The 23432-nt window shown below is 27.9% G+C and overlaps 2 protein-coding genes across 3 annotated transcripts; one reads left to right on the top strand and one right to left on the bottom strand.

Moving 5' to 3' along the window:
- Window positions 1-4675: 4675 nt before the first annotated feature.
- LOC126686031 (IAA-amino acid hydrolase ILR1-like 6) lies at window positions 4676-9993 on the top strand. Its single transcript, XM_050380044.2, has 3 exons — window positions 4676-5284; window positions 6097-6222; window positions 8995-9993. Exons 1-3 carry the CDS (start codon window positions 4820-4822, stop codon window positions 9784-9786), a joined length of 1383 nt encoding a protein of 460 aa, XP_050236001.1. The 5' UTR covers window positions 4676-4819; the 3' UTR covers window positions 9787-9993.
- Window positions 9994-10208: 215 nt separating this feature from the next.
- LOC126686040 (delta-aminolevulinic acid dehydratase, chloroplastic-like) lies at window positions 10209-14337 on the bottom strand. 2 transcript variants are annotated; one of them, XM_050380057.2, is made up of 13 exons: window positions 14230-14337; window positions 13789-14134; window positions 13501-13612; window positions 13352-13425; window positions 12945-13013; window positions 12761-12844; window positions 12597-12666; window positions 12396-12451; window positions 12006-12127; window positions 11368-11439; window positions 11138-11219; window positions 10979-11056; window positions 10209-10540 (listed from the first exon to the last, which is right to left on the bottom strand). In XM_050380057.2, the coding sequence occupies exons 2-13, from the start codon at window positions 14107-14109 to the stop codon at window positions 10373-10375; spliced, it is 1308 nt and encodes a 435-aa protein (XP_050236014.1). In that variant the 5' UTR covers window positions 14110-14134; window positions 14230-14337; the 3' UTR covers window positions 10209-10372. The 2 variants fall into 2 exon arrangements, with proteins under 2 accessions (XP_050236014.1, XP_055960062.1); XM_056104087.1 differs by lacking the exon at window positions 14230-14337 and having other exon boundaries at window positions 13789-14223.
- Between the last annotated feature and the right edge of the window lie 9095 nt (window positions 14338-23432).

The raw sequence follows: 23432 nt of genomic DNA on the forward strand, positions 1-23432 counted from the left end.
AAGTCTCACAAAAAAATATTATTATTACTTTTTATATAATTAGATAGTCAATTTAAATTTTGTTACAATTAAGATTCTCTAAAATTTATTTTTATTAAATTCAACTCCTTGACAAATGAAAATAGAATGTCAAATTATATTACGATTATTAAACTAATCGTGTAACACATGTTATATGTAAAGTTCTAAATTATATTTTCATTGATTAGAAATTAAATTTTATAAAAAGAGGATGAAATTATTTATATAAATTATATATTTTTATTAGAATTTTGCAATAAAAGATAAAAGCATTTTAAATTGATTTAGATTAAATATTTTTCAAAAAATAATTTATTTCATTATTTTTAGTAGATAAAAAAAATTTAAGTGAACTATTATTTTTTATAATTATTTTTAAGTATTTATTAGTATAATTTGAATTTTTTTAATAAATTAAAAATTATGAAAGTAGAAGTTCAACTTGTCTTGAACAAAACTAAAATTGAAGAATCTACTATAAAAAGAGGTGATTGCTAAATTTCATAATTTAATCAAGTTATATATATTGTGATGCAGGCTCATAACTGTCTTTAGTCAATAATTTCACGAAAGTGCATTTTTCCAATAATAGAATTTTATGAAAAAAAAGATAGTTTTGTCTTTTTTTATATTGCAATTTTGTAACAAAAATATATACATCTTCAACCGATTCAGATTATATTTTTCTTTAAAATTTTATTTTATCTGATTAATTCATTAACTAACTAAATCTAATTTTTCAATAAACTACTATTTGTTTGAAATTAGAATATTAATGTCTAATTAATCATTGGCCTCGCACGCTTTCAAGTTTCCCAAACTTCAGTAGTATGCTTGACCTTCCTACTCGGAGCGGAATTGGACACGGCCATAATATTTAAAGATTTTTTTGATGCTATTTTCTATTACGGAGATAAATATTATGAAAATAAGAATTACAAAGTCAATGGAATAAAATTTTAATCAAGTCGAAGGATCTACTTACAAATATTTTGACAGCTTAGTTCTATTATTTAATATAGTTAAAACTTTGTAATGTACACATCTAATTTTTGTTAATTAGGGATTCATGGTCGATAAATTGAAATTACAGGGACTCAATTAAACTAAAGTACGTGGAGTTGAAGGACTCAAACCGAAAAAGTTCAGAAACCCCGTTATGGATTCTGCCTTACTTTTTCCATATTAACATGACCAGATATATTACTAAAAAATTAAGGCCAGACCATTCTAAAGATACAAACAAACTTAGATTCTTTTTACAATTTTTTTTATCAAACATTTGAATTTGTTGTAATTTTATTATAATTCAAAAGATTAAATATAAAATTACTCAGTAGTTGTTATTTAATTTATATTATATATTATTTATTATCTATTATTACAATCATAGGAAATTTTAATATATATATTAAATTGGGTTTTACATAAATAATCAACATTTTAATTTGTTTTACGAAATACGTGTTATACTTTTATAATGCAAAAATATTACACATGGAGAAATTTATTACTTTTATAGGGTTTATATAAATTATAATCCTCATAATTTCAATAATTTTTTCTCTCCTCAAATGTCTCTTTTCTTTCTCGACTCACTTTTCACACAACTTCTCCTTCTCAATCACCAGTTGCGTTCCACTTTAAAGTAGATTGACATCTTCAGATTTTTTTTTTGCGCTCCGTCTCCGCCATTCCATCTTTGTCTCGCCGTCGAAATCATTTTCTCTGTTCGTTATTACTGTCGAAACCGTTATCTCCGCTCGTTGTTACTATCGTCGTTTTCTATTTTAATTTCATCAGATTTGAAGTTCATCGTTTCTCTTTTTTTTTCTTCTTTTCACATTCACAATTTTCTTTTTTTTTGTTTACTGTTTTTATATAACAATAATGTTTCATCATTAAACATAAATACAGATTATATATCTTTTCATTTCATGTTATATAAAATAATTTTATAATTTTATGGAATAAAAATTTGTTATTTCTGTATTTTTTCCGTGTTTGGTTGTATTTATGCATTTTTTTATTCTGCTCCACGATTTGTTGATGATGGTTGATTGTAGAATTATTATGATTTCACAGCGTTGTTGATTTGATGTTGACAATCAATTGATATTTTATTGATTGTAACATTGGCAAATAAGATAATACTGTCCATATAAAATAAATTAAAAATATAAAATTAAACTGAGATTAGATAATGATATCTTAGTATTGGAAAAAAAGATAAATACTCATGTTGAATTATCGTAATATTAGAGTGTTGATATATGTTGATTTTTGGCTGATTTAGCATTTGTGAAGAAGACAATAATAATATTAAATTATTGTAATTAATGTGGTAATGTTAATTTTGCGTTGATATTATGCTGATATTTGATTAATTTCAATATTAGCAAAGAAGATTACAGTGTACGTGCAATAAATTAAAACAAAGTTGAAAAAAATAAAAATTAATATAATTTTTTTACAATTTTAAATTAATTAGTTTATAAAATGTTGTTGATATTATGTAAATATTGTGCTGATATTAAAACTGACGAAAAACGTCAACCGTTAAAAAATAAAAATCCAAAAAAAGTAAAAAATGATCAAAAAAAATTAAAAATTAAATATATGATAAATATTAAATGTAAAAATTGAAAATAATAAAATAAAATATTGGAAAAGTAGAGTTAGTATGTAAAGTAAAACCTTTTGAAAATAATATAAAAAAAAGTCAATATAGAATGTAAAGATTTATATGAAATTAACATCTAATGGAGGGCGCACGTCAGGAACCTAGCCCTCCCAAATCATAACTTTTTTTTTTTTTGAAATGAACCTGAATTATAGTAAGCTTCAGAACACAGCAAATTACAAATGCACTTGAAAAGGTATAAATATAAGTTTAATTTCTATAATATATTTTAGATGTATTTAATTATAATTTTTTATTTTAAAAAAAGTTATTTAGTAACAATATTTAGTTTTAATAAGTCCGCCAGTGTTAACATCTTTGAGATTTCACTAAAACTATAGCGATGTATACCTTTATCAAACATGATATTATTGTCTAAAAAATAAATAAAAAACTAATGCGTTTATGTTTTATATGGTACTATTTTTTATTCTTTTTAAAAAGTATGAGATCTTTTTTTGGTACATTTTGTCTTAAACTACACCGACACTAAAAACTCCATTAATGTTTTGTAGTAAATAATGAGAGTGTATCTTTTATAGGTTAAAAAGCACAATAATTTGTTTCATTTTTCCCCCCTGTAAAAAATGAATCAATCTAACTTGACTTCTCAAGATATCGAAAAGAATACCAACGAGAGTTCTCCTAAGGTCGCCAAAATGAAAAGGAATAGCACGTGAAGAAGAAGAAGAAGAAGAAATATGTGGGAGTCTTGAGGGTCAACTTTACTTTTGCATTATATCTCCAGACTAAGACACAACTTTCAATTTTAGATAGTTCTGTGGACGGTTGAGGGAGCTAAAACCGAACAAGTCTCTAAAATCCAACAAAAATTAAACATTTTAAAAATAAAATTTTAAGAATTATATCACAATTTGATCTGGTTTACCATAATTTTTTTTTATTTTACTACAATTCAATATTAATATTCTATTTCAACATTTTAGTTCATAAATGTATATTTCCCGAAAAATATATTTTTTCGGGAAATTAATTGCTGAGGAAGTTAGTAGAAAGGAGATTGATAATTGTTTTACTTGGTTTACTTACTAACTTCATGGAAAGTTGTATTTTGATTTTAATTAATTAAAATTTAAAGACGATATTATCCTTAATAACTAATTAGGCTAATTAAATGTAGGGATCGATATAGTACTTAAGCTAAAGAAGTCACTTCCCTAATCAAAGGGAAGTCAAATTGCTAACTTCTCGGGAAGTACCACGTATAAGTTGACGCAAGTAATTAAGAAAATCTTGCTACTTCTCTTACTCATTTACCCCCTCAAGCGAGGCCGAAGATTATTAGAACTATATTTTAGACCCAATCAGAAAAATTATGAAAAATATAACAATATACATTATTTATAAAAACAGATAAACTTAAATTATATGAAACTAATTATCCAATTATATTTAATTTAATATACTTTAAAATTTATTTTACTTATACATAATTTTATTTAATAATTTAGTGACATAAATATAATTAATTTTAGAAATCAAATATAAAATTGTAAATAAATCATTATATTTATTTATAAATACATTTTCTAAAGTTTAATTAAATCAAATACATCATAAAACAAAAATTCAAAAAGTTTATAATAGTTTAATTTTTAATAAAAAAATGTTGCAAGTAATATCAACTAATAAATGATAAAAACTACTTTTATTAACTGTAAAATATTAACAAAATATAAAAAAACTAGGGTTACATGTTTTATTTTGTGAAAGAAATTAACTGCTTGTCAATTGTAAAATACTAGTCTGACCAATTTTATATTATTTTGAAAAGTTAGTACGGTCTATTATGTCTATTTTTTTAAAAAAATGTTTATAAGGTGGATTGGTGCTTGAATCGAATAAAAAAGAAACGAACGGCTAATATTGTAGACTACTGAAGACGGCACTATAAAAGAGCGTTTAAGAAACGTTATGTAATAAAACATAAAGGTTGTTTCAAATTCAATTATATCCTCCACTTCGTATTCCCCCATGTGCACTATTTCCTCTCTCTTCGTTATCCCCACGTGCTCTAATTTCCTCTCCTTCATTTACTATATTTTCTTCTTTCTCTCCTATTTCTCTGTACTTCTCTCTCTCTAGAGCTTAAACATGAACCACCATTTAATTAATCTTTCCCTCTTAATCTTTCTATTAACCTTTTCATTAACTCATTCCGCTACCAATAATAATAACCATCCTTCTTCATTTTTCGGCAAAGTTGCTGCTTTAAATCCCAAGCCGTTCATTCCCAAAACGAACAAGTCTTCCAAATCATCTCGGCCGTCGAAGGCCACCGGTGATATCTGGACTAAGGCTAGCTCAGAAGCAGTGTTGAGCCTGGCGCGGAGGCCGGAGACTGTAAGTTGGTTGAAGAACGTGAGGAGGAAGATACATGAGAACCCTGAGCTTGCTTTTCAAGAGGTTAAAACTAGTGAACTCATTCGAAATGAATTGGATCAATTAGGCATACCTTATAGATATCCGTTGGCCAAGACAGGTATTCGGGCATGGATCGGTACCGGTGGGCCTCCGTTTGTGGCTATCAGAGCTGACATGGATGCTTTACCTATTCAGGTTCAGTTTCTAGCTTTATGTCATATCATGTATATGCATGTATGGAATCATAATATAAGTAGAGATTTTAATTAATTATTGCTTGAAAATTATATTATCCTCTTCTTCTTCTTCTTCTTCTTGGTCTTGGCTAGGTTTATTTTCTTTGGGTTCATGCCAAATCATGATCCCGAAAATTATAGATCAAGAGCAAGAAAATATGTGATACTCAAAAGTTTAATTAAATTTAAGCCTTTAATAAAAGAAAAAAAATTGAATATATCTAAATATGTTTTTAAAATACTTATATAATACTGACACAAAAATATATCTGATTTTGTCTGTTTATATTCGTAATGATCTAAATCTATTTTCACATGTCTGACAAATAACAAGAATGTTCGGACTTCGAAGTTATCTGATTGGATCAAAAAGATTTTTTCTAAAGTATTTAATAAGTGTCAACTAAGATTTTCTGACTTTTAGTTTATTTTATTAAATTGTACTCCCTCCGTCCCACTTTAGAAGTCCCATTTGACTTTACACACAGATTAAAAAAACATTAATTATTCTTGTCTTTTCATGTTTTTTCATGTTTTGCCCCTATTAATGATAGTGGAATTTTCCATAAAACTCTTTTAAGATAACTAAAATAAGGGTAAAATAGGGCATTCAATGGAAAAATACTCTAAAAATAGTAATGAGACTTTTTAAAAGGGACATCCCAAAATAGAATATGGGACTTCTTAAACGGGACGGAGGGAGTAATTAGTAGAAGAAAAAAAAAGGTTTAAGTATGTGGAAAAGTAATTAACGTAAAGGTCGTATATCAGGAAGGTGTAGAGTGGGAGTACAAAAGCAAAGTCGCTGGAAAAATGCATGCTTGTGGACATGATGCTCATGTAGCAATGCTTCTTGGTGCTGCCAAGATTTTGAAGAACCGTCAACACCTTTTGAAGGTAATTAGTTTCTGATCATGCACACTAAATTATCCTCGCTTCAACTTAAACATCTATTTCTTCCTTCTTCTTCTAATTAGGGTTAACAATTATAACATATATATAATCGTGTCTTATAGTTATAAGCGTCATGCTAGCATTTTGCTAAGGTCGTGAGTAAATTTTTCCGACAAAAGCTAAATATATCTCCTCAGTTATCAAAAAAAACGAAAAACGCTAAAAAGCTCTCCTTCCTAATGATTAAAATGAAAAAAATGACAAATTTAGGTAGATATATATATTATATCAATAATTATAGATTATCGGTGTATATATATTCAGGAAGCATGTGGGGTGATGAGGCCGTGGGGACATTATGTTCAGCCATAAAAGACCTCAGTCCTCATGGCTCTTCTTTTGTTTTAATATATTTCTCTTTTTTGCCGACTTTTATTTACTGTATATATGCAAGGAAATGAAATGTCTCGATATATATTTGTGGTCATCAACTCAACAACATCAATAAATAATTATCTTTGTTTTGCTTGTGAGTTTATTTATACATAAAGTGAATTAATAATAGCTATATATATATATATATATATATATATGATAAATTTGATCTAAATAAAAAATTAAATGAGAAGTCTAATTGATAAAATTAAGATACAATTCTATACTTTAACTTACTTTTATGATAAATTATTCTATATTTGGAGAAAAAAAATTATAATATTGTTTTGATAATAATATAAATTATCATATTTTTTTCAAAAAAATAATATTAAATTTTGATAAAATTGAAAATAAAATTTCTCCGTTTTTTTTTTGAGTTTTTCTTGGATTACAAACTAATTTGTTAACAAAATAAGTCAAGGAATTAGAATATAATTTATGTTTATCGATTATATTCTTTTTTATTTGATGTTTGGATATGATTGATACAAATTTAAAATTATTGGACCAAACTGATCTTTTTTTTATTTTTGTATATTTTTATTAATTTCATCATTATTTTGAATATTATAAATTCTTTTGCCTTTTCTATTACAACAAGGAGAGATTCTAACATTTAATATCTATGTAGATGCTCACTAAATTATGTCTCTCACCTTTACAATATCAGTATTATGATAAACCGTCTACACTATATATATGCAAAGTGAATGCATAAAATCAGATTCTCTTGCTAAAGAAATTATTCTTCGAATTTTGTTAGAATGGAAACTTTAAATTTTATATTTTATAGGGTAAAAAAAAGTAAGGCAAGAATCAAAAATAGTTTACCTATATTACAGATTTGATTTAAATATTTAAATTGCCCCTTTTCTGGTAGTTGCACACTAACGAGACTATTCTTTATTATTATTATTTATTAGTAGTATTTTTATTTACGAATGTGTTAGTAAATTTAAGCAATTATATGCAGAAGTTGAATTTTAACTAATTATATAAAGTTTATCCGTCTTGTCTAGAAACTGACAGATTAAGCACATGAGCATCTTTCATTGCTTAAGACAAGAACGGGTAGGCCAATAATCTAGTTTACTTTAAAAATATCAAATAATTTATTGCTAATTAGATGATAAAAAAATTAATTATGTTTCTAACTACGTCAGCCAAGATTCTATGCACCAGTAAGCATTGAGTAACATGGTGACTGGTGAGACAATTTAATTGACATTTTGTTGAACATAATGGGAGTGGGATAGAATATGACTAAAGCCTAAAGGGTTATCAAGTCCTCACTTATAAACTGAGCTCATATTAATCAAACTTATCTACACAAAATAATTTCACTTACTCTCGCTCATATGTTTTCAGATCAGAGCATAAAAACTAAACGTAAAAATATTTTATGCCCTCTAAAAAAAAATTATGTAAACTTTAATATCTTATGTTATATATATATATATATATATATTTTAATAATAATGACTGCTTTTCACATACTGTTAACTGAAATGATTTATAAAATTGACTTTATTTAATGAGTTGTAGACTAAGGCTTTAAAAGAATTTAAGTTAAATTTATATAAACTCGTTCTATAAGTTTAAAGACTATAATGGTCATTTGAATAATTACTCAATTCAACGATTGTGCACTATATTCATGTAATGAGACGTTTGCAATGTAAATCTATTTAATGATAAAAAGATTGAATAATTTAATATCGCAAACATTGTTGGCTTGTTGCAAAAATATTGTGTGCACAAATATTGCATAGAATAATTAGTTTGGCTATTTGCTGGATAAAATAATCTTAATTTGAAACAAATGTTTGTGATATTGGCTCTCGATAAACTCATTAGAATTACTTTTATCCAAAAAAAGTAAATAAAATTAATTTTTGCAGAAAGATGCACCACTGACAACACTTATCAGTATTATAAGGCGGGCTGATAATGGTTATGGCACCACAAAAAGAGAAAAAACATTTTAAATATTTTGTCTTGCATAAAATAGAGCATGTGGTTCAAATAGGCTATTAGAAACAAGTCTGACTTAGATGTATACTTTCCTGTCTGATAGCCTGTCATATTACTGTAGCTGCAATAAATTACAGTGCTCTAGACACTAGTATTTTAGTAGTACTGGTTTTTATCGAGCAATGAACTTGTTATTATTCAGTAAAAATGAAATAAACTTTGAAATAGCCATGCACGCTAATTCAAAAAATCATAGTATTAAATTATTCAGTTTGATTTTTAAAAATAAATTTTGAATTCATTTTCCATTCTAAAGTTTGCAGATTAGACATATCTAGCTGAACCCATTTTTTTTCATCGCAGGGAACTGTAATAGTGTTGTTTCAGCCAGCAGAGGAAGCCGGAAACGGAGCGAAACGGATGATGGAAGATGGTGCTCTTGAAGATGTGGAGGCTATATTTGCAGTTCATGTATCCCATGAGCATCCTACTGGAATCATTGGTTCTAGACCTGGTCCTTTGCTTGCGGGATGTGGGTTTTTTCAAGCAGTAATTAGCAGAAATCCACACCATTTGGTTGATCCCATTTTGGCCGCTTCTGCTGCTATAATCAGCTTACAAGGCATTGTCTCGCGCGAATCAAATCCACTCGACTCGCAGGTAGTTTCCGTCACAACAGTCGACGGAGGAAATAATCTTGACATGATTCCAAACACTGTTGTACTCGGCGGTACCTTCAGAGCATTCTCCAACGCTAGTTTTTACCAGCTTCTTCGTAGAATAAACGAGGTGATTGTAGAACAATCGAGGGTTTTCCGATGCTCGGCAACTATAGATTTTTTTGAGCAAGAGTATAAAATCTACCCGCCGACTGTGAATGATGATCGAATGTATGAACATGTAAAGAAAGTAGCTATTGATTTATTTGGTGCATCAAATTTCAGAGTCGTACCGCCAATGATGGGTGCCGAAGACTTCTCATTTTACTCACAAGTGGTTCCAGCAGCATTCTACTACATCGGCGTAAGGAACGAAACGTTAGGCTCAATACATACGGGGCATTCACCCCATTTCATGATCGATGAGGATGTTCTACCTTTTGGTGCTGCTACTCATGCTGCCGTTGCAGAAAGATACCTAATAGAGCACGATTAAGCAGAATGTCCAAAAAAACTGTTCCAAACATGGCGGAGAGGGATGCCGTACAGGGTAAAGGATAAAAGGGAGATAAGTTTTTCCTTGCCAAGAACCAACTGTTGGTTCTTTGAATGTAGTGGCAAGTTGCATTAGTATTTTAATGTTCTTCAAGTGATTGTAATTATCTTTTATTCAATAGTAGATCAATCCAAAGCCTTTTTCCAAGCTCTTAGAGTCTACTAGCTTGATAGAAATATTTTAAGAGCCTGGCTATGATGCAGAAAAATTTGTCAAGCAGAAACGCTTCAGTATTTTTATTTTAAAAAACACTTTCGTAAACTTTAATTTTCTTTTTATGTATAGCCTATTAATGTAAAAAAAATGTAATTTTATTTTTCGTTTCAGCATTTCCATTTAGGCGCATGATAAGAGTCTGAAAGTACAAGAACTGAACTCCATTCCATAGACTGACTTATCAAATGAACCAATACAGATCCCAATAATTTCTACTTTACAAATGCTTACAAATTTACAGAGTTCCAAAAATGCTAATTTACTCTTTGGGTTTTCCACTCTATCAATTCCTTAAAATAACAGACATGACTCACCTCTTCTCACCACATAAACATCTAGCAGCTTGCAGAGCAAAATATGTTAGGATGATGTCGGCCCCAGCTCTTCGGAGACACATTAAGGATTCCATCATGACTCTTTCTTCGTCGATCATTTTGAGAACCCCACCAGCCTTGATCATGGAGTATTCACCCGATACCTGGGTTCAATATCAGAAGAAAAAATATTTGGCTGATACTGATAGGTTTAGAAGTTGATAACGACATAATGCTAGAGGACTAACAAGGAAAACACAGCCACATTATCAATTATGTCTTTCTATTTACTATTTGTGCCAAACATTCAGCTAATTGTCAGTCTCAAACTAGTTAACGTAAGCTATAAGTTACCCTTTTCCTCCATCTTGTTTGCGGAATGTACCAAACCATTTAGATTAACCTCTCCACAATCGGTAATGATTTCAGACTCGAAAATATGAATTTTTATTATGTGCCTATGGCGTACAAAAATAAGTGCAATCTAGAGTGGCGTGAAGTTCACAGTTAAACAGGACTTAACAGTTGCAGAAGACGCAGATGAGAATAGAACATTTGGTTCTGCGAGTTGGGTTGTTAAGTGAAATTTTTATGGAGAATACCTGGTATGCAGCAATTGGCAAAGGAGATTTGTCTCGGAGAAGCCTTATGATATCCAAATATGGAAGACCTGGTTTAACCTGTAATGGAGTTCAAAATAAATTAGAAATAGTAGCAATATCTGCCATGAATTTAATAGGCCCAAAATGAAGAATGCCGACCAGAAGGATATCAGCGCCTTCAGACTCATCTTCATGAGCCTCAATCAGAGCCTCTCTGTAGTTGGCTGGGTTCATCTGATAGCTTTTGTTACAAGCCAAAACAATAGAACAAAAAAAGCATTATATATTTTTACACTTCAAACACTACGATACATTTTATCATTTTTCAACTAAAGTTTTGTTTTAAGAGGAAAAAGTACATCTTCTATATTGTCAGACAAACTACATACGTCTTTTTGTCTCCAAATCGCGGATTTGAATCCAATGCTTCTCTGAATGGACCGTAAAATGAACTTGCGTACCTGGGATTGACATATTACAAATGATAGATGATGTCAGACTGCACTCATATGGAAAAAAGCACAGGAAAGCTATACCATCATAATTCCAAAGTGTCACTCAAGTCTATTAAGGTATCTCAACATAGAGATGGTGATAGGAGAAATAAATTCATACTGTTAATTTTCAATACAAATGGAATATATATTTAGGGAGAGAGTGATGCAGATCATTTTGGCAATTCACTAAGAAATACATCCCCATTTCCTTTTTAATTTCCTAAAATTCTAATCTGGATTGTAAATACAAAAGTTCCGATATATTTTTCAAGAAAATCAATAGCCTCTTCACAACCTTTCCTCTTAGTTACGTCTAAAGAAGGTTCTTTCTTCAATGTGCTCAATTATTTTTCCTTTATTCTAATATCACAGTTTGTGGTGACCGGCAAGTATTGTTTCAGCAATGGCAAAAACTAGTATCTCACTTATGGGACATAATACTAGTAACTCAGATCAATGGCACAATGTAGAGAGCTTGAAAAGCGCCTGCGCGCGCACACACACAAAGAGAAAGCATATCATAAAATTACTTTGCTGTATAGGACATGATTGACACATGCTGAAAGCCTTCAGCATCAAGCGCTGCCCGAATTGCTCCAACGCGTCCATCCATCATGTCACTGGGACTAACAACATCCGCCCCAGCTCGGGCCTGTTTATAGAATAAACAATACAAAAAAAAAACGCTCAGATTGCAGAAGCAATAGACTCTTATTTGAACTATAGAGCTAAGAGCTCCGATTACAATTTTTAAGCCCTGCTTAAAATAGAAATTCATGTCAGAGATAAAGTAGTTCTTTTAGTACATAAATTAAAAGCCTCGGGTAAAATATGATGTAATGGAAACCTTATGAGAAGAAACTGTTATCTTTCAGAAGTACAAATTAACGAGGTTCTATTCCATCCTACCATGTAATTACCTGTGAAACAGCTTGTTTACATAGTTGATGCACCGTCTCATCATTCATTATGACTCCTGCCAGGTATCATGAAAAGTAAGTACACATCCATGTTCTCATGAAGAATATATCTATCAACCACAAATAAGATCCTTGCCTGTAAGATTGTCATACTAGTCCTAAGCAAAGAATAAAACAATTGAAATGTCAAATAACTCTCACCATCTTCTCTGACAATACCATCATGTCCGTCAGAAGAATATGGATCCAGAGCGACATCAGTGTAAATAACCTACAGAAAGACAGAATAGACATTAGCATGTAGTGACACCAAACCATGCATTCAATTGCTTTCAAAGAGATAACAGTGAAAGACTTAAACTTACAAGATCAGGGTATTTATCCTTCAAAAGGCGAATCGTTCGTGGTACTAGACCATTATCATTGTATGCTTCATCTCCTGTCGGAGTCTGTATGGAAGAATCATTGACATTACATTGTTCTATGAATATAAAGAAAAATCTAGAAGTTCTACCAAACAGAGGAGAAGACTATAAAACAAACAAATACCTTCACAGCATCTGGAACTTTGGGAAAGAGCACAATGCTATTCACACCAACATCCCGAGCTTTTGCGACCTATATCAGATACAGCTTGTGTTAAAACTGCACTCGAACTTAAAAAACATATCTTATTTTCTAGATATAGGAGAATGAGGGTGATTCAATAGTTGAAAGGTATTCTGATTATCCGATACCAATTTTATCCTCTTGCTTCAAGCAATTCACAGAGAAGTAGTGAAAATTTAAATTAACATTATCAATTTCCAAATGTAACTGTGTTTTTCGTTAGAACTTTAAGAGTAGTAAGAAACTTTGTAGGATAATCCAACATATACGATCTAGAGGCTGAGAATATATGTATCATATGGCAAGACATAAGCAGAAGAAATGATGCAGAAGTTTAAGTGAATCACCTCTTCGACAAGTCCATGTCTCCACCCAAGCCTGTAACATCCAGGCATTGCTCCAATAGGTGTGTCCTCCTCACCTGAAATTCTCAAATATAATATCAAGGACATGAACAAAAACAGAAGTGAAAAATAAAAGGTCCAAGTGAGTGAACCTTCATGAATAAAAAGTGGATAGACAAAATTAGCAGGCGATATGCTAGTTTCTTGAAATGACGCTCTCAAAGCAGGTGTCCTTCTATTACGACGAGGACGCCTACTGAGTGGCTGATACGAACACAATCGAAAACCAATAGTAAGTTTCAAATATCCCAAGCATCAGACAAACAAAATGACTAAATGATGCAAACAAACAAATAAATATTGCAACTAAATTCAAACAAACAAAATGACTAAATGATGCAAACAATTTACAAACAAAGCAACTAAATTCAGACACTCACAAGTGAAGGAACGACCGGAGTTCCGGTTGGGGCAGCGGGTATCGGAGGAACAGGAGGTGCCTCGGGTACATTTCCAGCCACAACAGCAGCTTCGCATTCAGCATCACTAATCCCCAGCTTCTTAAACGGTCCACTGTGCTTTTCACAAGCTCTCACAATGAAAATACGCTGGGAGTTGGAACATTCCTTGCCCAAACTCTTACCACAATTCAGCCTAAAAGTTGGTTTTAAACCAGCATAGTTCTTGCAATCTAAGCCCTTTATTGCAGGGGTAGTCAAATTAGGAGAATTCAATATTGTTGAAGTCATAATTGTTTTCATTTGGTAAGTTAAACTCGGTTGATTTCTGGGTATATTTCGAAAAACATTCCAATCAATCAAATAGATAAAAAGATCAAAACTTTGAACTGAAGTTGAAAATGAAACAATTAAAGATCGTACCTTTCTTAACACAAGCTTATCTGATAGAGATACACAGAGAAGCCGGGCAGATGAGATAGATAAGTCAAGTCATAGGGGTGTGGTCGGTTCGGTATTATTATAAATTTTCTTAACCGAACTGCAGAATTATATTCAAACCGAACCGAAATAGTATTGGTAACTCGGTTGGTTATTCAGTTAAATATCCCCCAACAATTAGGGGTGGGCGTGGACCGATTAACCGGTCCATGAAGTTAATTTGTAAATCGGTCCATAATAGTATGGTTTTTAAAATTAAAAACCTAAACCTAAAATTTTAAACGGTTAACCACTAAATCGGTTAACCATATAAAACGGTTTGATTTTTCGGTTTTACGGCTTTTAACCATATAACCTTCGAAAAATTAGATACAAATTTAAACTATTTTTATGAATAGTTAAGACAATGCAATTATTTAAAATTACAATTATAGCAATTAAATTCAACTCCACAATACATAAAATGTATAGTAAATAATAACTCCTTGTGTATAAATAAATTGAACATCAACTGTTTTCTCACAAATATATTTTTGTGTTAATTTTTTTGAATATATAGATTATAAAATGTATTTTATTTTAATCATTAGATAATATATATATATATATATATATATATATATATTATTTATAAACTGGTTAACCGCGGTTTTCAAAACTCCAAAACCTAAACCTAAACTATTAACCATAAAAATTAAAAATCAAAATCTAAACTTAAATTCTTGAACCGGTTAACCATTCTGCTCTATCAATTTTATAAACTGAAATAAATTTATGTAGTCTCCATTTTAAATACTCATAACTCTTAATAAACTAAAATAAAAGAACTATATAAAATAATTATCATAGAATCAAAAATTTATAAACATAAAAGAACAAATATTGCTGTATTTTGTATATAATTGTTTCAATTTTAATGACATATCAGAATGTCTAAATTATTTTTAAAGATGTCTTTGATAAAAATTAGATCCATTTTCAAATATTTAAACAATAACTGTTTTGATTGTTTAGTCCTTAAATTAAATTTTATCTTTTATTAGTCCCTCAAAAAAAAGAATAAGAGAGAGAGTAGTTTGAAGAAAAGAAAGTAAGCATGAAAAAGAAACAGTCAATGATGGAAACTATAATTTTTTACATATATGTCTTTTCTGATCAAAACTTTAAGAAATATGCAAATTGTTGTGTAGAGTGACCCACTCTTTCAAAAAAAATAAATTTGCCAGCACTCTTTCAAATTAACATGTTACAATTTGTGTCACCCGTCATCATTAGATTCGAAGACGACGACACACCATATAATATATATTTGTGTTATCATTAGGATTCACCATTTTGATGATCCATAATTGTTAGTCCAACCACTATTGTGCTGCATAAGTTCTATGAAATAAATAATTAACACCGAAGAATTGATTTTCAGTGGACTTGATTGCAAATTGTGTCATTTAGCGATGATATAAAAACACTACAAAAATACCGTAGGTACACTATTATTACACTATAAAAAAACCACAGTTATACTAAAAAAACACAATAGATACATACAGCATAGTTACACTGAAAAATACGATAAAAATTAAAAGAATTTATAAAAAAAAGTATTTGTAAAATTAAAAAAATATATTTTTTGTAAAGTTTAAAAAATTAAAGATAAAAGGATAATATAAAATTATAAATAATATAGAAAATAGTGTGACGTACGAAATTCGCTCTACTTATTTTCCATTTACTGATAATAAATAAAAATATAATAAACTTTTTAGATAGCGACAGAAAAAAAAAGGGCCCCATAAAGATTGCATTTGATTGGGGCTCATAGGAAAGATTTTCTATTTCTCTTTGGTATTTAGACAGTATTAAGTCTAAAAAAAAAAATTGATGATGTATTACTATTCCCATAAAAATATTACTTTATTATAGAACAAAAAACATATTCTTTTATTATCAATTTCAGGAAAAATATTCACATATAGAACTTCAAATCTAAATAATACAAATTTCTATCAGTAAAGTAAATCCATTAGAGATAAATATTTTTAATTTTTAAATTAAATAACTTATAATAATAATATTCAATAATGTTTCTACATCAAATGAATCCTACATTTAATTTCTGTTAGTTACTTGATGTCTCCTTCAAAATTATTGTTCTTTTCAGATAAAAAAAGAAAAACATTATTCTCTTAATTTTTTTCATTACTTTATATATAGCTTGAAATGCAATGTGATTTAGTGGTCCCAAAATTTAAACTTTTAAGTACTCAAAAAATTAATTATTATGTTGGCCCTTTTTTACTCTATATTCCCTCTAAAAAAAAGGCAGTCTATTTATGTGACTTATCTTCTTCTTTTTTCCAAATCTAAAACTTGACTTTGAGATTTGGGATTTTTATTTCATGATGGCCAACCAACTATAATTTCAAAATTTTCAATGAGAGCTTGGAGAAAGTCTATCACTATATGAAAATAAACACCGTACTATGATTTTTTGTGTATATAAAATATAAATAATTTAAAACAAAAATTAATTGTTGTTAGTTATTTTAACTTGTTCCATAAATACTCATTACTATTATAAGGTTTGTTAAGTCAAGCTAAAGTTTAATAAGATTTTAAATCTGATAATTATATTTTAGGAATACCGACAAAACTATTAACTTGTGAGAGCATGGTTTAATATTTTTGGTTACACGGTTTATGGAGTTTTATTAATTATGAGATAACATTATTTTTTGAGTTACAAGGACTCACTCTATTGAGCCGAAATTTAATATTATTGTCAAATCCCGAGATGTGCACCACCCGCAATCTCACATACCTGATAATTCCGGCTATAATGGTCAGCAGCCCAATTCCAACCACTTCATATTAAGAAAGAGCATAGCCGGAATTTGAACCCGCGGCCTTTTGCGCCCTAATGGCTGAGATTTAGACCAATAGATTAAATATCTACGGGCGAGACAACACTTTTAAACCCTTATATGCATATTAATTTTCATTCGAGCGGTGTATGTCACTTGCCAAAGGTAAAATCTAACCCTAAACTTTTAAATAGCTGTAAATATAAATATGATTCAAACCTGCAACTTCATTTAAGTCGGGATAGCGTTTTATCATCTCATATACGATTTGATTTTTTTTACCTAATTTAATGTTAATATTAATAACTTGTCGACATTTGTTCTAAACCCATCAACAACTCTCCAGTAAGCAAGATATCAAGACTCTAACTAAGTTGAAAATCTTAAGCGTCACTTGATTCAAAAATATACAATTTTCGGGAAGTATACTTCCCGATAAGTTAATTACTGAAGAAATTAGTGTGGAGAAAATTAATATTTTTATTACTTGGTTCACTTAATAACTTTTCGAAAAATTGCATTTTATTTTTAATTAATTAAAATTTAAAGATAATACTACCCTCAATAACTAAATTATATAGGGATATAATAGTATTTTAATTAATTTAACTAGGAAAGTAGAACTCATTTAGGTTTTAGTAGAGAAGTCATTTTTTTAATTAAAGGGAAGTTAACTCCTTAACTTACCGGGAAGTAAATTGATAAAAATGAACTAAGTGAGAAAAAATGCTATTTCCTAAAAAATTATACTTTCTTAGTGAATTTACTCCCAACCAAGTGAGTTCTAAACAATTTCATATATCTAGGACTTTGATGAAATTATCAATTACATTCTATATAAATAGTGTACCCATTCCCTTTAACATTGCTACAATTGCTACAATTGATATGCATATGTGTGATTAAAATATAAATATACTTTAATAATTTAGTTTACTTTTATATAAATTTCATCATTAAAATAAAATTCAAAAAAATTGATTCAAAATTCTTATTTCATAAAATTTCAATTAAATAAAATCTATTTTATACAAATTAAAATTTTATTTGAATTTTATATACTAATATTTTTAGTTAATTCCTTATATGTGTACAACTGCAATTATAATAATTACAAACTAAAAATGTAAAAATATTAAAATTTGATACATTATAATTCAGTGACTTTTCTGTAACATTTGTAGTAAAATTTAGTGACTTTTAGTTTTTTTTTTTGTAAGTATTATTACTTTCTTATTTTTATGGTTTTATTAACTTTTTTTTATCAATCTCTCATTTTAAAAATAATTACTTTAAATAACTATTATATTTTAATAAAAAGGTCTCTAATATTTACTAAGTTATTATCAAATATAATGAAATTACTTCAATATTATTTTTTATTAATTATTGTTGACTGTTATGTTTTCTATTTTGTATAATAAGAAAATACTTAATTAAAGTTTTTTCTAAAATTATAAATGTAATAAATACTAAAAGTTGTGTTCAGTTATTGATTATGAAATAAATGTGAACTAATAATATAAAAGTTTAACTAATTGAGTAATTGTTTTAATATTCTTCAGCTATGGGTCAATTTATCATAAAATTAAATTCAATTATAAAATTAAATTTAAATGTAGCAATAAGTATTAAAAAGTATTTTTAGTTATTGATTATAAAATAGATATGATCTAGTGATATAAAATTTTAACTAATCAAATAACTATTTTGACAATTTTATCATCAATTTCATGTAAAAAAAATTAAAATATAAAATATAAAATTAATATTTATATTTATATTTTAATAAGCGATTGAATATATATGATCAATATCAATCGAGAAAAAGTTGAAGTTAATTATCATAATGTTTAGCCAGTGCTTTTGTAGCATAGTGGTAATATCCAAAAGCATTTTGGTAATAGGTATCGTGTTTGAGCTTCGCTCCTCCTTCCCTAATTATAAAAAAAAGGTATCAAAATGTTTAATTTTTTCTTCATTGTTTTGAAGCCATGCAGAGAATATTTGTTCTTAACAGCAACCTTTCTCTACAATCAATCATAATAAAAAGAAGGACAACTAATTTAAAAGACAATCAATCATAATAAAAAGAAGGACAACTAATTTTAAAATTCAACATTTTGCATTTTTATCAATTACGACTAATTTTTTTAATTTATACAACTAAATTCCAATTTGAATTTCTTTTACAATTGTGTCCAATAATTTAATTTTTTATTTTTTAAATTCAAAATTTTGTTTCTATTAATGACTATGACCAAATTTTGAAAATGTCATCTAGTTTCAAAAAAGAATTACTATAAAAGTTTAGTTTGATTTGCACATAATTGAAATATTAAATTAAAATCTAATAGAATGGACACTGCACAATACGACCTAAAAATCAAATTAATTTACTAAATATAGATTTTAAAAATCTACTTTCATTTAGTTTCTAATATCATTTTAAAAACTGAACTACTAATTATATAAAATAATATTTCTAGAAAATAATACTTTTTATTCTTCAAATGGTTAATATATATATATATTAGCTTAATTATATTTGATTTTTAAATTTTAAAAATCACTTAATTTTGTTTTTTTAAGTATTTTGGTTGAACCAATATCAAACTCAACCAAATTTAAATTTAATATTTTTTAAATTTTATTTTTATTTTCTTTAGAAGATGATTAATTTTAGAATTTTACTATTGAAGCTACCATTACACACTCTTATTTTTATTATATACTAGTACGAAACCCTCGCGTTGCTTCGGAAAACTATTTTCATAACTAAAACAGAAACACGAAACAAAACAACATGCAAGTAATACATATTTAATTATATTTTAAATAAACACTCCTAATTAAAGTACAAAAACAGTATTATAAATAAAGGCATGTTTTGATAAAGTTCAAAAGGAAGTATTCTAAATATAATAAAATATAAAAAGTGAAACATGTTCAATAGATTTTAGTTTTTTTTAACCTTTTGGGAGGAAATAGTAAAATGCCAAGCTAAAAATATAGCCTTGCAGAAATGCTAGGTGAGATGCAGCATTGATGAACATAAAATCAGAATATAGAATCCAATTATAGGCATTGTAGCATGTTATTGTGTAAAAATAAATATTAATATAATAATTTACTGTTAAAAATTGCAAAATAAGGAATAAATTCAATTATTTTGCTAGGTCTCACTCTCAAATTTAACATATTCACACCACTACATAAGTTTCGTATAACTATACATTAGCTACCAATTTTCGACACTACCCGTTTATACGACATGACATGATACGAAATTAAGTGGATTCGTGTTGAGTTTATATTTGTTCGGATCATAAATGGGTCAACCCGTTTATGACACGGAATAGCATGTTAAATATGTTAAACTCACATAACCCGTCTAAAACATGTTAAGACACATTATAAATTATATTAATTAATTAAATTATTAAATGTGAACAAATATATTTATATAACGCATATAATTTATTAATTGTTAATTTTCTATTAAAATTTATGTTTATTTTGGAGAATTGTTATTTAATTGTGCTCATTTAATTTAAAAATGTGTTAAATTGGTTAAACATGTTATTAATAAAACGTGTTAAACATGCGATCTGTTATATCCTGTTTTAATAAATTGGTTAGACAGTTATATTTGTGATAACCCGTTTAATTAGCAGGTTGTGTTTGGGTTCGATATTTTGACACAGTTAGTTAAACGGGTTGTGTTTGAATTGGAAAATTTCATCTGTTTTAAAATGGATACACGACACCTTTATGATAAGGTGACACAAATTGTGAGCTCTACTATACATACATTCTAAGAACCATAAAAAATTTATATTGTAATAATAATAACAAATTATAATTATTGAACTATAATATTGACTGTTAATTTCAAATTATTAATGATAATAAATGAACATTAATAATATTAGTGTAAATATAATAGTATATTACTCTGATATGAAACGAAATTTTTAAAATTTATTACTTTTATATATCTTTTGAGATCTATTGTCAATACTAAAGTGTTAAAAATGTATCTTCATTTTTTAAGAAATATTCATGTAACAAATATAATATAACCCATCATTCATTTTTAATATCTTATACAAATATAAGTATTTTTATAAAAAACAGTAATAAGCTAATAGAAAATAAAATTAATTTAATTATTCAATTAAATTAAAAATATTTACTTAAAAATCATAATTTAATTTTTATTTAAAACTATTAAGATTATTTTTATGTTTTCATTTTATCAATAAATTATCACAAATGAATTGTCTTTTCTTTTGGTGTCTTTAGTAATTATCTATAATATTATTTGACTCACATACCACATTTAATGGAAAAAGTAAAATACATACCCTGAAACTTGTAAAATATAATGAGTTTTTGTTGAATTTAAATTAGAAAAGATGGCCTTTATATTGCTGTTTCTATAAACAAATAAATCAACGTTTTAGCTTGTTGCGGGCAGGGGCATTGACCTGAAAATAAGGGGGAAATTGTAGGGACATAAATGGAAGACAAAGTTACTGTACATAGAAAACCCAGTTTTATTATATAGATATTAGATTCCTATATATTTTCAAAGGTAATGGGCACAATCTCTTAGATTTTAATTATTATAGCTTATTTACGTGCCCTTTAGTACATTTAGGATTATAATTTTTTTTGAGGAACATCTAGGATAATAATTAAATTATGGGCTACATCATATACTTAGATTTATAATACAAATCATTTTGGTTAAGACTTCTAAAAAAAGACATAATAACAACCCAATTCAAAATAGAGAAATATTGACTGTGTAGAAAATAAGAAAAAGAAGCCAAAATTAATTAATTACTAGGAATTAGAGATCATGGGTCAGTTGTTACTTAGTTGGAACAGGTTGCTTAAACACTACCCCATAATTAATTAGTTAGCATGCTAGGCAAATAGAAATCTTAAATCCAACAAGATTTAATGACAAATAAAAACAACTAGAGAGGGTACCATTTGTTGTTGAACTATCAAAATATATCATTTTTTTAATTTTTTTTATCAAAGAAGGTTATTGTATTAAGATAAAAAACGGATTACAACCTAAATCGTCAAAATACATCGTAGATCAAATTACAAAAAATAAAAAACAAACTGAAACATTATAATCGATCCACGAAATAAAAATTGAAATTGAAAGACACAAAGTTTACAGGTGTGTAATATCCAGAAAAAAATCCAAGTGTTGAGAATTCTCTGACACCAATTGCATCTCAGAATTTCTATTCATCTCTTGTTCCGCTGCTAATATACTTCAAACAATTGAAAAAGCTTGAGTCTTCAAGAACTTGAATCTGAAGTTTGAACGAATGCTAAAAAATCTTGAAAAATCCAAGCATATAGAGAACACAAAATATATCAAACAAAACACACGAAAATTCCGCAAAACTCCAAAAATCAGAGCAATTTATTCAAAACAAAAGGAAATAAAGCAAGAAACGAGTTAAGAGACGATGATATCCGGCTAAAAGCAGAAGATCACCGTCCCCTGCGCTCGAAATTGAAATTCACATGTTAATAACTAAATAACCTTATATTAATATATTAAAGTCCACATATTAATAAATGCTATCTCTACTCCACTAATTAAAACAGAGGGCAACAATAGAAAAAAAAATGAAATTTGTCATTAAAACTTGTAATGTACAAATATCTTAAAACAAAAAAAACTTCAAAAAAGGACAAATAAAAGAAAACAGAGGGAGTATAAAATATAAAATATTTTTTTTATATTCGCCATAAAAATAATAAATTTACATCTAAATTGATTTTGAGCTTTCATTAATTATTATTCCATCTCATCTATAAAATTGTCCGTTTTGAACTATTTCAAACATTTTTACTAATTTTACACTTTTATTAGTTTTTTTTAGTCTCACTCAATCATTGGTAGGAAATGTGATAAGTATTGTGGATCAATTTTTTCTTTTAGAAAACAAAATTATAAACCGAAAAAAGATATAAATTAATATAATTGATGGTGTATGTCTTCTGATCCGATGAGTAAACCTGCAAAACATGATAGAAGCTATAACCGGAAGGTGGTTGTCCGATTAACTCTCAGATGCTAAAACCAGTTTAGGTATTGAGCAGCGTTTTGTATATAAGAATGTAATTTTGTTTTCAGACATACCTCAAAACTCTTTATATAATAGAAGAGAGAATACCTACCAGACTTCAAATAAAAAAGTGATTTCTATTTAATAGTATTGTGTTTGAATAGCAAGAGATTATTTATTCAAGAATATCTTCCTGAATAAACTTATCTCC

This window comes from Mercurialis annua, linkage group LG1-X (genome assembly GCF_937616625.2).
Source record: "Mercurialis annua linkage group LG1-X, ddMerAnnu1.2, whole genome shotgun sequence".
Taxonomy (NCBI): Eukaryota; Viridiplantae; Streptophyta; class Magnoliopsida; order Malpighiales; family Euphorbiaceae; genus Mercurialis; species Mercurialis annua.

What these genes read in the sequence shown, in the direction of transcription:
- LOC126686031 (XM_050380044.2), top strand. Translation starts at nt 4,820, where the DNA reads ATGAACCACCATTTAATTAATCTTTCCCTCTTAATCTTTCTATTAACC. An exon ending in TGGATGCTTTACCTATTCAG is followed by an intron (nt 5,285 to 6,096) that starts GTTCAGTTTCTA and finishes GTCGTATATCAG; the next exon opens with GAAGGTGTAGAGTGGGAGTA. An exon ending in ACCGTCAACACCTTTTGAAG is followed by an intron (nt 6,223 to 8,994) that starts GTAATTAGTTTC and finishes TTTTCATCGCAG; the next exon opens with GGAACTGTAATAGTGTTGTT.
- LOC126686040 (XM_050380057.2), bottom strand. Translation starts at nt 14,109, where the DNA reads ATGAAAACAATTATGACTTCAACAATATTGAATTCTCCTAATTTGACT. An exon ending in TCCACTTTTTATTCATGAAG is followed by an intron (nt 13,426 to 13,500) that starts GTTCACTCACTT and finishes TGAGAATTTCAG; the next exon opens with GTGAGGAGGACACACCTATT. An exon ending in GTAAACAAGCTGTTTCACAG is followed by an intron (nt 12,128 to 12,395) that starts GTAATTACATGG and finishes TTCTATAAACAG; the next exon opens with GCCCGAGCTGGGGCGGATGT.